The sequence below is a fragment of the Ochotona curzoniae genome, unplaced genomic scaffold (assembly GCF_017591425.1).
Source record: "Ochotona curzoniae isolate NIBS_2020 unplaced genomic scaffold, NIBS_Ocur_1.0 scaffold_2453, whole genome shotgun sequence".
Lineage (NCBI taxonomy): Eukaryota > Metazoa > Chordata > Mammalia > Lagomorpha > Ochotonidae > Ochotona > Ochotona curzoniae.
In genome coordinates, this window is record NW_024467094.1 from 29,194,004 (window position 1) to 29,207,076 (window position 13,073).

Consider the following 13,073-nt stretch of genomic DNA (forward strand, 5'->3'; position numbering starts at 1 on the left):
TGGATGCCTCTGTGTGCACCATGCCCTCTACAGCCAGGAGGGTGTATACTGCACAGCCAGCAGAGGGAGGGGTGTTCCTGCCTTATGTGACAGTTCCCCTACTCTCGGTCTCTCAGAGGCCTTAGAGGCACAGCACCTAGCCCATCAATAGCCAGCCTTCTTGACTCGACTCCGCTCTCAGCCACCCGGGAAGGACAACACTAGGTAGAACAGATGTGGGGACAGGAGCTTCCCCATCCCCATCCATCACAATGGAGCCTCGTAATGGCGGTGAATGATAGATAAGCCCTGTGGCCAGCGTTTTTCTTTCTTTCTAGGTGACTCCAAAGGCATAGTGGAAATCCGAGTATCTGGTTGGGAATTGAACTGCATAGAAACAGATTTCTGCTCTTTTCCATTTTCATATCATGACTAGATTAAGTACAGTTGCCTGAAAGGATAAAGGAATCAAGTTTTAGTTTTCATTTTTATCATTGCAAATACATTTACATTCCACTTTTTTACAAATGCAAAGAGCAGGCAAGCCACTTTCAATAATTTATTTTAAAATCAATGCTAATGAGGTTATGTCTCGTCAGTGGCCAAGTTTTACAATAAAGTCTGATTTATTTAGAAAAGATCTTTGGTGTAGCTTCCCATCTAATGGTGGTGGGAAGGAGGTGGAGTGGCAGGCACAGTGACCCTCCAACTTCGGATCCAATTTGTAATTCACAGCGGAGATCTGACCCAATTTACATTGATTAGAATTGGGAGGAAGAGGCAGCTGTGCACAGACAGCGGTGCTGGAATAGCCCTTGCCGCACAAGTGCCTGAGCACAGCAAATTACTGGACCTTGTGATTGAAGACTTTGATATCAGACAAGGAGCTCTCTCTGTTTAAATTGTTGGGGTATCTCTATACTAAGGAGGCCCCCAACTCTTGATCTGAGATTTTCAATCATAAAATTAGTCCCCCATCAACAAGGAAAAGCATCACAGCAGAGAGAGGAAGGAAAGAAAAGGAGAGATAGGGAGGAGGGGAGGACAAGCCATGAACCAAGAGTGATGTTTCCTGGGATGCGTTTCAGTGTGTTCTCATTCCTGTATGTGATTCCACTCTGCAATCTCACGTCTTTGTTCTTTATGGCAGGGTATTGGGATCCCTACAGCTAGGCTCAAGTTAGCCGTTTTCAGCTACTTGCTCACGTATATAGAGGAAAGAACTGTTGAGTCAAGGTGCACCTTGCAGAACAGACATCTGTAACTCTCTCACTCACACACTTTATCCTGGGAACTGACGATTGGTTCTGCAAATGATCAATCGCTTTGTGTTTCTTTTCACCAAGAACACTATCGTTTTTATGGGAAACGAATGACTTCTTTAATGTTCGGTAGTGTTCTAATATATTTTAGTGTTCTTTCTTCTTAATAAGCTTGATCTTTGCTTCCCACTCACACCTCTCTTGCATCCTGGGTCTCACCTTGCCCTCCATGCCTTACAAAATTCCATTTAGTGGCATAGCTATGGAGAAGCAAGACTAGAAAGTACCCTGAGACCCAGAATGTGCGGCCAAGAGAGACTGAATACTCAACCCTCAAAACATGGCTTATCCTACCTTGTCCACTGTAAAAATGTATGTGTGTGTGTGTGTGTGTGTGTGTGTGTAAGTGTAAGAGAAAGAGGAGAGAGGAAGTAGTATGAATAACAAGAGTAGCAAACTGTATTTGTATTTCTATTTTTATTTGTTTTGCCGCATATGTAAAGTGGCTAGCCATGATTGATTTTCGCATGCCTGCCTGCTTTATAAAGGCCCAATTCGTATTGCATCAGGTTGGAGCAAGCCTGAGATGAAATAAGTTAATGAGGGTAAGAAACTTCAGCCAATCATGATGTGATTTTGACCATATAAACACTTGACTGGAGTTAGACACTAGCATTGACTTAGAACCCATTGTGAATCTACAGCAATTAATTAAAAGGCCATTCCGACTGCCCTCGGGAGCTTCTACCCTAATGAACAAGGCAGGCTGAGGAAAAACAGTAAAAAGATAACTACAAGCCCCAAGTCCTAAGAACATAAAATTATGTACATGACTAGCCTCCCATATAGCTGACCAAAGATGGATACATGAAGGACTAATTAATCACACAGAGTTTAAACACCCACTTCAGCACACACAGAGGGACACCCTAACATCCTTTCTTATTTTAATTTTTATTTTTCATAATACAGTTCCGTAGGTTCAGGGGTTTTCCCTTCCAACTTCTCTGTTTCCCTCACGCAACTGTTTTTCCTTATATAATTACTATAGTCCTTCAACAACAGTCACAGTCCCTCATTTTGCTATTTAGCTATATCATGACATTGTAGGTATGGACAATGGCAGAGAGTCCGGCATCCTATTGTCAAGATATATTTAACAGTTTCGTTGGAAGGTAGAGATGCATACTGCAGTGTATTTTCACTTCTCGATATGATAGTCTCCATTATACAGTTCTTTTACATGACTATATGTATATACATATTTGCCTATATATCTGTTGATCTTGTATTTTGCATGAAGGTTGCCTTATATCAGAAAGAAAATAGGATATTCGTCCTTCTGGACACCCTAAAATCCTAAACTTGAGAGAACCTGTGTTTGGAGATTCTCTTTAAGAATTTCAGAAATCTTTCACTCTGTCTCTCTTTCTGTAAACTTCTTTTCCAATAGAAATAAATAACTATTTAAAAAATTTAAAATTTGGGGCCCAATGCAGTAGCCTAAAGGCACAAGTCCTAGCCTTGCATATGCCAGAATTCCATATGGGCACTGGTTCTAATCCCAGCTGCTCCACTTCCCATCCAGCTTCCAGCTTGTGGCCTGGGAAGGCAGTTGAAGACAGTCCAGAGCCTTGGAACCCTGCACCCATGTGGGAGACCTGGAAGCTCCTGGCTCCTGGCTTCAGATCGGCTCAACTCCCACCATGTGGTTGCTTGGGGAGTAAACCAGCAGACAGAAGATCTTTGTTTCTGTGTATCCTTCTCTCTGTATATCTGCCTTTCCAATTAAAATAAATATTTTAATTTTTTATATTTTTTTAAAAGGGGGCCTAGCACGATGGCTCAGCTGCCTAATTCTCTGCCTCCAAGCACTAGGATCCCATATGGGTGCTAGTTCATATCCCAACTGCTTTTCTTCCCATCCAACTCCCTACTTATGGCCTGGGAAAGCAGTGGAGGAAGCCCCAAAGCCTTGGTGCTCTGTACTGGCATGGAAGACCAGGAAGAAACTCTTGGCTCCTTGCTTTGAATCAGCTCAACTCTAGCCACTGTGGACATTTGGGCAGTGAACCAGTTGATATTTCTCTCCATTTCTCCTTCTCTCTGTAAATTTGCCTTTCCAATGGAAGTAATTAAATTTAAAAAGGAATTTCAGAAATAGGTCCTGAGGGAAGGGATTAGGATCGAGCAACAGGTGCCTAAATAATCCAGTGAATGGAGAACTTCATGAGGACAAAGACCCTCACAGCCCTATCCACAACCTCTTCCCAGACCCTACAGCAGTGCCTTACGCATGGGGAACACTTGAAAATGTTGGCAAGTAAACCTGGTACAGTGGCCCAACTGGTTCATCCTCCTCCTCCAAGTGCTGGCATCCTATTTGGACACCATTCCTATGCCTACAAAAGGGACCCGAAAGAAACACCTGACTCTTGGCTTTCAGATTAGTTCAGCTTCAGCCATTGCGGCCATTTGGAGAGCAAATCAAAGGACAGAAGGTCTTTCTCCGCCTTTCCAGTAAAAACTAAATCTTTTTTAAAAGAATTTGAAACAATGTTGGTGGATGAATGCAGGGAAAGGAAGCTGGTGAGAGCATTTGAAGATAACTTTTTTAACAAACGGGATGAGGCCAGCACTGTGGCATCATGGCAAGTATAGCTGCTTCCTGCAATGCCAGCACCTTCTATGGGTGGCTGTTCGTGTCCCAACTATTCCACTTTTGCTCTAGTCGGAGGAATTTCCTGGCTCCTGGCTTCAGATTGGCTCAGCTCCAGCCACTTGTGGCCACTTGGAGAGTGAATCATCGGACAGAAGATCTTCTGTATCTCTCCTTCTCTCTGGATATCTGACTTTCCAATAAAAACAAATATTTTTTTTTTTTCAAAGAACATGGGACTGCAGACCCTGGTCGCTAACAGAACATGGGACTGCAGGGCCCAGTCACTAACAGTGCTTCTTTATCCCCTCAGACGAAGAGCTTGGCGTGGAGCGGGACGAGAGTGACACCGGAGAAATGGCAGGTACGAGAACTGGCACCAGGACAGGGCATCCAGACTTGCGACTTGAGAAAGCAACACTCTCTGAGGCCACAGCCAGGACCAGATTGCTAATTACAGTCCTGGTGTCTGGCCCCAGAGAAGGAAATACCTGGACTTTAGGAAGCAGCTATCCTCAGTCCATCCCATTAGTGTCCCTAGAGCCCCTGAAATCCATCCTGGAGAAGGTAGGAAGCCCAACCAGATATTTATTTTTTCCCTATCAGTATTGCTTAAATCAGTGCAGTGGAAATAGAATTGCCTCATCTCTAAGAGATCAGAGGATTGACAATGGAAAGGATGGAAACGTCTCCTCTCGGAGAGGCCCGGAGATTGCGAGTTCAGAGGGGAATGGAAATGTGTCAGATCTTGAAAAGTGAACACAGGGTGAAGGATCGAGTCGCCTGGCGAGGCTGACTTCGGATGGCCTGCTTTGATTCCAGGCACATTTGGAAATGAATATGTAACAGGTTTCTTGAATACGGAATTGTATCTGATTCATCCCAGGCTGTTAACCGTGCTCTGAGCTGTTAGTGAGCCCATCCTCTCTGAGGTCAAATGCCCGCTGTGAAGTGGACTGAAGACCCCAGCCTAGCAAAGGAAGGCTGCCCCTGCCATGGCCGGCTGCCCTTTGGCCGTTTACCAGTCAGTGGGGACCAACCCTACAAGCTGGCTGACTTGCCGTCAGGCTTTGAGACCGAAGCCCAGGACTTCTGTTCTTTACTCCTCCCTCCCCTCATGCTCCCCCTCCATTTTCCTGCCCCACCTCTTCCCATTAACCCCTCTCCTCCCTTCCTGGCACCCTTTCTTCTCTTCTTTATCCATTCAGCAAAGTTCTCTTTCCTTGGCACCTTCTCTACACCCTGGAAGTGAGTACCTAAAAGGCTTCCTGAAGGACCCATCCCCCTAACGGTCCAGTGTCTCCCGGAGCAGTGAAATGACAGCAGAAGAGGCAGCATCGAAAGTCATGTCTCAAGCAAGGGAGAGGGGTGGCGACTGAGGAGCTGTGAGGAAAGGGTTAGCACTAAAAGCAGTGTCAAGGTTGTAGAAGAACCCAGACGAGTCATCAAGGCCACGCTGAAACCTGCCTACTCTGTATGTGTAGAATTCCAACGGTAAATATGCCCTTTCTCAACCAACATCCATGATCTGTGCTTCAGGGCTGGGGATGACCGTCAATGTTCTTCAGCCCACATTGCCATACTCTCCTTTCTGCTAAACACTGAACTTCTGCTTCAGCCCCTCCCACATCTCATTTCCTCCTCCCGCCGTTGCTCTGGCTAAGGTCAGAACTGGTGAGCAGATTACGTATTTCCTATTCCAACAGCTGTAATTCAAGCAAGTTTAAAAAAAAAAAAAAAAACTTGGGTTCCCCAAGCTTTGCAGCCTGCGCAGCAGGTGGTGTTAAAGTGTAGTCGGATCTGAATATGTTTTTCTGACTCACCCTTCCCACCAGTTATAATGATCGCAATGACTTTGTGATTAAAAACAGAAGGACATTTTGCACTCTCTGCAGAATGTGTGAGGCGGGAATTTTTCTTAGTTGTGTTTACTTATTTATTTATTGAATTTATATAGTGCCTTTTCTGCAAAGGAGCTATAGAAGCAATGACAAATATGTCACATCCACATATCATCCCTGGGTTTTACAACAGTAAAATACGGAGGGCTGGGGGAAGGCAGGCAGCTCCAGTGCAAGCGCTTCCAAGAGGCAGGGAGCGCTAAGACAGTGTGCATTCTATGGTAGGCAGGCTCCTCAAACTGCTGGGCTTTGGAAGAAAAGTAGAGAAAGCAAGCTAATTGACCTTTCTTTTCTTCCTTTCTTCCAAAAGAATATGCTATCACCAGCAGAGTTATCCTTAAAATACAAATACAAGGATGGGCACTGCCACTTCTTGGGAAGAAAACACCCAGATCACGCCCTGTCTACTTTGGGTAGCAGCTAGTGGCCCAAGGATCCAGGTTTCTGCCTCCCTTGTGATGGAGTTCCTGGCTTCAGGCTGGCCTAGGTCCTGAAGTAGCAGGGATTTGGGGAGTGAACCAGCTGATGAAAGAGCATTCCCCTTCCTTCTCTCTTCTTCCTCTCATCTCACCTCCCATCACGCTGCCTCTCAAATAAATAAATCTTATTTATTTTTAAGATTTTTTTAATTGAAAAGGCAGATTTATAGAGAGAGGGAAAGAAAAAAGATCTTCCACCTGCTGGTTCGTTCCCAAATGGCTGCAATGGCCAGAGCTGAGCTGATCCAAAGCCAGGAGCCAGGAGCTTCTGGGTCTCCTACACAGGTACAGGATCCAAAGGTTTTGGGCCCTCCTCTACTGCTTTCCCAGGCCACAAGCAGGGAGCTGGACGGGAAGTAGAGCAACCAGAACACTAACCGGCGCCCATATGGGATGTTGGCCCTTGTAAGTGAAGGATTAGGCAGTTGAGCCAACGCACTAGCCCCTCAAATCAATAAATCTTAAAAGCAAAGCTCCAAATGCTTTCCTCGCCCCCACCCTGCAGCAATGTTGTTCCTTGGATTCCATACTTCTCCCTGATGTAGCTGAGAACATTCTGAGGTCCATCTCATCAGAAGAGAGTGGGGAGGGAGGGAAGAAGGAATTCCAGTTGTCTTTATTGAGTGTTAATGACCCTGTAAGATGTAATTTCTTCTATTTTATTCTGTTACCTAGGAAATCCATCACAGCCTTGTCGTATTGATTGTTCATTCTATAAAGAGCTCAGTTGGCAGCGTGACTGTTAGTAACAGGGTTTTTTCAATGAATGACTCTTCAACACCTCAGACATTCACTGCGTTCCCAGCAGCCTAGGCGTCCAACACCAAGGCTCTTGGGTGCTAAACACTCACCTGTTTTCCTACACTTGATCTTAGCCAAAAGGCCAAGAAACAATCGCCTCTTTTCCTAATCATGAAAAGACACTGTCATCCAGGCAACCACAAATAAGACGAGTTCTATGCCTTCTGCATTAAAAGTCCAAGGTTTGTCACTGCTGTGTCCAGTAAAAAGCACCTCTAGGGACATGAATTGTCCTCACACACATCAAACTGCTCACCAAAAAAGAGCTCCAATAGGCTTTTGGTTGTTGTTTGCTCTGAAATACTGGACAAACTAAGCCAATGAGAAGATAGAGCAGCACACTGTAGCAGGCTGCCACACACTGGGTGATTCCTAGAGCACAGAAAGATGACCACGCCTATGCATCCCATCTCTGTGACTTCTCCCACCTGCAGAGAGCTATTGCCTGGGAGAAAGCCACCAAGGTTTTACAGCTCTGAGCCTTTGGAAACCTGAATTTCCATTTGAGCTCATCATCAACTAGGGAAAATTTGGTCCAGCTAAAGCAGTGAACTGGGCAAAGATCAGAATGAACAAGTCCACGGAATGGTCCTCACTTCCAGTCCATACTCCGAATCAGAAGGACTGTGCTCACTGCAGAGCTCAAGGGTACAGAGGCACCTGCTGACTCGGCTACAGTCTCTTTTGCTGGTCACAGCTTGGTTCTGGAGCTGCCCACTGTTCCCTGAGCTCTGGAAGGCACCTAGGCAGTTTCTGTTGTCTGCAAGAAGGAGGCAGAAAGGTGCCCAGCTCCTCTGACGTTAGGCCCTTCCCACATCAGAGATGCTAATTCTCAGCTACCGACTCCGTCACTTGTTCTAAAAGGCTTGGCTTGCAGTGGCAAATGCTTTGCAATGAGTACCTGGAAGGAAGGTAGGAGATGGTTTGTGACAATTCTTCCTGTGATATTTGGTGAGGTCGGCATTTAGCGTCCCTGAATAAGCTGCTGCTCCCCTTTTATTTTCTTCTTTAAAAAAAAAAGTGCTCTTCAGCTCAGCTAGCAATTTAAATGCAGTGATCATCCCCATTAGCTTCTCCATCATTGTAATTGTTGTTAATTGTTATAACTGTTTTAGTTATTAGTGGTGTCATTATTGCTCTAGGTCCTCTGTCTGTTTTATGCTGAATATATTAGTGCTTTGCTTCTTTTGAATTACCAGGCTTTATTTAGTGCAGAGTTACGGGTTGATTTTTTTTTTTTTTTGAGAGACATTGAGAAATGCTGGCATTAAGCTTTATTCTTTTGTTTTTCATTCCAAATGGACAGACTGGTTAAAAAAAATAATTAGATGGAATAATGTCCTCAAAATGAGAATGGGGATGTTTTGAATTAATTAAATGGTCAGAATGCTGCACCATTTCTGATCTCAGACTGCTGCCGGAGGAGTGTGAAGCTAAAGGAACTTAACTCTAGCCTCCCGCTGCTGTCACCTCCCTGCTCTGAAGAAATCTGACATGCGTGTACCTGTGTGTATGGTGCGTCGGGCGAGTTCACGGAGAAGCTGGCCCTGCGGACTTTGCAGCCTGCATGCCCTTCCTGGGCCAAGCTGCAGCCTTGAGGCACTCCCAGTCCTTCCCTCTGCCCCTCTTCAGGAAGAATCTTTGAATGATACCCAGCTGATCCGGTTTTTGTTCTGCAAGCAAAGCTTCCAAGAAACTTTCCACAATCCCTCTGATTATGTTAAATTCCCTGTCACATAGCATATTCGACTTCTTCGTAGACATCCCATCATGATTTACAAAGAAACATGCAGGTGATGGTTCATCCTGCAGTGCTGCCCCCAAGCAGGTGATAGCCATAAGAATGCAGCCGGAGCAGAATCCTCAGTGTCTAGCACTGTCCCTGGTACTCAATAGGAGCTGTGCATGTTTGTTGAGTGCAGAGAAAAGAATTTGCAGTGTTGCTCGCACACATCCACACAGAGGCCTGTTTCATATAAACAAGGAGTCTGCAGGATTGAGTCCAGACTTGTTCAGCTACAGGATGACGGCTCTAACTGGTTACCTTCCTATCAGAATCCATCTGCCTAGGGAGCAAGGCCAGCCTTTCTCCGCTGTCTTACAGTAGTTCTAAGTCTGGTGAACCCACTACTTGGACCTAAACCAGTTTCTGAATTCCTCAACTCTTGCCTTCTGTTGGCCTTGGCCAACAAAGACCTTTATACCTGTGTGTTGTCCTGGCAGGCTCCTGTTTTCCTCCTTGCTTTCTGCTTTCCCTGGGCCCACTTAGTTTTCACAAAAGACCAGTGTGTGGGCTTTCTGCCCAAATCCCATATATCCGGGATCCAACCACATTCTGCCTATCCATGAAGTCTGCACAAAATTCATGGAAAACTATGCATGGATTTCAATTCTTTTGCATCAAAATAAACTTACCTCTTAAAAACATTTTTCCACAAATACTTTGAAGTTTCCTAACATATCCAAAAGGTCCCCACCATATTAGGAATTGTCCCTAGCCAGAAACACTTGGGGAACAGTATCCCAAAGTAGCCAGCTAAAACGCCACACAAAAAAAAAAGCCAAGATAATTTTATTTGTATTTTAAACATTCAGGAATACCAAGATATCTTTTATATAATTTTCATGTATATATCAATTTTTATGTGCAAATCAGAGACAAAAAGAGAGATCTCCCATCCGTTGGTTCACTCCCTGACTTCCCTGTTGCAGCCGGGACTGACTGGCAGGGACCCTGCTGATTCCCAAGGTCTGCATTAGCTGGAGACTCAAATCCAGGAGTACAGTTGGAACTCAAGCCCAGGCATTCTGGTATGGGTTGGAGGCATCTCAAGAAACATCTTTTCTTTTTTAAGATTTATTTATTTTTATTGGAAAGTCCCATTTACAGAGAGAAAGATTTTACATCCGCTGGCTCAATCCCCAAGTGGCCACAACAACCAGAGCTGAGCTGATCCAAAGCCAGGAGCTTCTTCCGGGTCTCCCACATGCGGGTGCAGGATCCCAAGGATTTGGGCCATCCTTGACTACTTTCTCAGGCCACAGGCAGGGAGCTGGATGGGAAGTGGAGCAGCCGGGATATGAACTGGCGCCCATATGGGATCCTGGTGCATGTAAGGCCAGGATTTTAGCCACTAGGCTACCACGCTAGGTGCCCTCAAGCAACATCTTCACCACAGCACCAATACCCCTCAAGCTATGACTTTTATTTAAAGCTTTATGTTTGTATATGAAAGATTCACAGAGAGCTCACCCATTTACTGGTTCCATCCACAGATGACCACACGTCTGGGGCTGGGTTAAGCCAATGGGATTCAGGAGCCTCATCCAGGTCTCCCATGAGGGTGGCAGGGGCCGGAACACTTGAGCCATCTTCCGCTGTTTGCCCAGGCTGCTAGTAGGAAATTAGATTAGAAGTAGAGCACCCAGGGCCCGGCGGCGGTGTGGCCTAGCAGCTAAAGTCCTCGCTTTGAACGCGCCAGGATTCCATATGGGCGCTGGTTCTAATCCCGGCAGCTCCACTTCCCATCCAGCTCCCTGCTTGTGGCCTGGGAAAGCAGTCTAGGACGGCCCAAAGCTTTGGGAACCTGCACCTGCGTAGGATACCTGGAAGAAGTTCCTGGACCCTGGCTTCAGATCAGCATAGCATCGGCCATTGCGCTCACTTGGGGAGTGAATCATCGGACGGAAGGTCTTCCTCTCTGTCTCTCCTCCTCTCTGTATATGTGACTTTCCAATAAATAAATAAATCTTTAAAAAAGGAGTAGTCAGGACATGAGCGGTGCCTGCATGTGGGCTGCCAGCACACCAGATGGTGGCTTTACCTGGTCTGTCACGACATTCTCATTTTATGTTTTAAAAGTCTGTTTATATAAGAAATGTTTTCTTGGGAGTTTGCATTCAATCTAGCAGTTAAAACACCCATATCTCAGGGCCCGGCACAGTGGCCTGGTGGCTGAGGTCCTCATTTTGAGTGCACTGGGATCCCATATGGGTGCTGATTCTTATCCTAGCAGCCCCACTTCCTATCCAGCTCCCTGTCTGTGGCCTGGGAAAGCAGTTGAGGATGGTCCAAAGCCTTGGAACCCTGCACCCACGTGGGAGACCTAGAAGAGGATCTGGGCTTCTGGCTTCAGATCAGCTTAGCTCCAGCCGTTGAGGTCACTTGGGGAGTGAATCATCGAACAGAAGGTATTTCTCTCTATCTCTCCTCCTTTCTGTATGTATCTGACTTTGCAATAAAAATAAATAAATATTTTTTTTAAAAAAACCACCCACATCTCACATTGTAGCACCTTGGTTTTCAATCCCCAGCTCTGTTCCTGACCCCAGCTTCCTGCCACACACACCCCAAGAAGCAACAGTGCCACCTCGAAAAGTACAAGCCTCCCATGCAGGAGACCTGAATTGAACACCAGGCTCCCTGCTTCAGCTCTGCCATGGCACATGGCACTCTGCTCAGCCCTGCCATAGCGCATGGCATCCTGCTCAGCCCTGCCATGGCACATGGCATCCTGCTCAGCCCTGCCATGGCGCATGGCACCCTGCTCAGCCCTGCCATGGCGCATGGCACCCTGCTCAGCCCTGCCATGGCGCATGGTACCCTGCTCAGCCCTGCCATGGCGCATGGCATCCTGCTCAGCCCTGCCATGGCACATGGCATCCTGCTCAGCCCTGCCATGGCGCATGGCACCCTGCTCAGCCCTGCCATGCACCATGGCTCCCTGCTCAGCCCTACCATGGCGCATGGCACCCTGCTCAGCCCTGCCATGGCGCATGGCATCCTGCTCAGCCCTGCCATGGCGCATCGCATCCTGCTCAGCCCTGCCATGGCGCATGGCACCCTGCTCAGCCCTGCCATGGCGCATGGCATCCGAGAGAGTGAAGCAGCAGAGGAGAACACTCCTTTTCTCTCTCTCTCTTTGCCTCTCAAATAAAAATTTTAAAGATTCTGATCTTCTCTATCACATGGACATCCACGTCAATGTCATTCCTCGGTTTAGTCCAAATCTTGGAGTGATTAATCAAGTCCATGACAGCTGAAAACACATTTGTATGTCCCGTGGGGAAGCGGTTGTTCATGCTTTGCTTCTGATATTTCTCTCTCATGTCACATGCTCTGTCTTGTCAAGAGTTAACATTTTTCTCGCCAACATTCTTGGCTCCGTGGCGGGGTGCTCTCGCTGCCCTCTATTGACTGCTGCCTGCAGTTCTCTCTGTAAGGAAAACAAACATGCCTAATGTGCTACTCTGCCTTGGCATTTTCACTTCTTCTTTACAAAAAAAAAAAAGAAGAAGAAGGATATTTTTCTTTTTAAAGATTTATTTTAAAAGTCAAAGAGAGAAGATACAGATTTTCCAGCAGCTTCTTCTGGGTCTCCCATGTGGAGCCCAAACACTTGAGCCATGTTGAGCTGTTTTCTGCAGGCACATTAGCAGGGAGCTAAAATGCAGGTGGAGTGGCCAGATCTTGAACTAGTGTCCTTATGGGATGCTGGGCATCCCTAGCAGTGGCTTACCCTGATACACTGTGAAACCAGCACTGCATTTTCTCTTCTTAGCTAACTCACTCTCTTTCCCCTTTCTTTTTGTGCACTTTAAGATTTCAACTAAAGTGCTTTTCTGGAGACACAGAGGATTCGGCTTCCCTTGTGTTTAGTGTCTGAATTGCTCCTAAGTTAGGAATAAATAGAGCAGGCTCTCCAGAGCTCCCCTGCCCACTTTTCTTTATCACTGTTCATGGGAGGGTTAAAAACCACAGAAAAAGTGGAGATCTGCACCATACATATAGAAGTTCCCAAAATCACATGACAATGACAACATGGGCTCCTGTATCCCATCAATCAAATTCCATCTTGGCAAGGTGCGCTATTCAGAGTTCTCCCCGCATGCTCCAGAGCAGAGCAGGTCTGGCCCGGGGGGGTGGGGGAGCCTTGGCTCTACTGCCTTTCAGATCCCCAGATCCTCTCCCACTAGTGTTTAACCTTTCCCA

The 13,073-nt window shown here is 46.3% G+C and overlaps 1 protein-coding gene across 4 annotated transcripts in view; it reads left to right on the forward strand.

Annotated features, from left to right (window-relative positions):
- SKAP1 (src kinase associated phosphoprotein 1) overlaps positions 1-13,073 on the forward strand; it is a 274,036-nt gene that overhangs the window by 224,880 nt on the left and 36,083 nt on the right. For 3 of the 4 annotated variants that reach the window (XR_005885936.1, XM_041001236.1, XM_041001237.1), the window contains exon 10: positions 4,214-4,264. The exons of the other annotated variant lie outside the window; for it this stretch is intronic. Coding sequence is in view for 2 of the 3 variants with exons in the window: in XM_041001236.1 (XP_040857170.1) it covers positions 4,214-4,264 (51 nt within the window). In the remaining variant the exon portion in view is untranslated. The remainder of the gene's footprint in view (positions 1-4,213; positions 4,265-13,073) is intronic. 4 annotated transcript variants of the gene reach the window in all.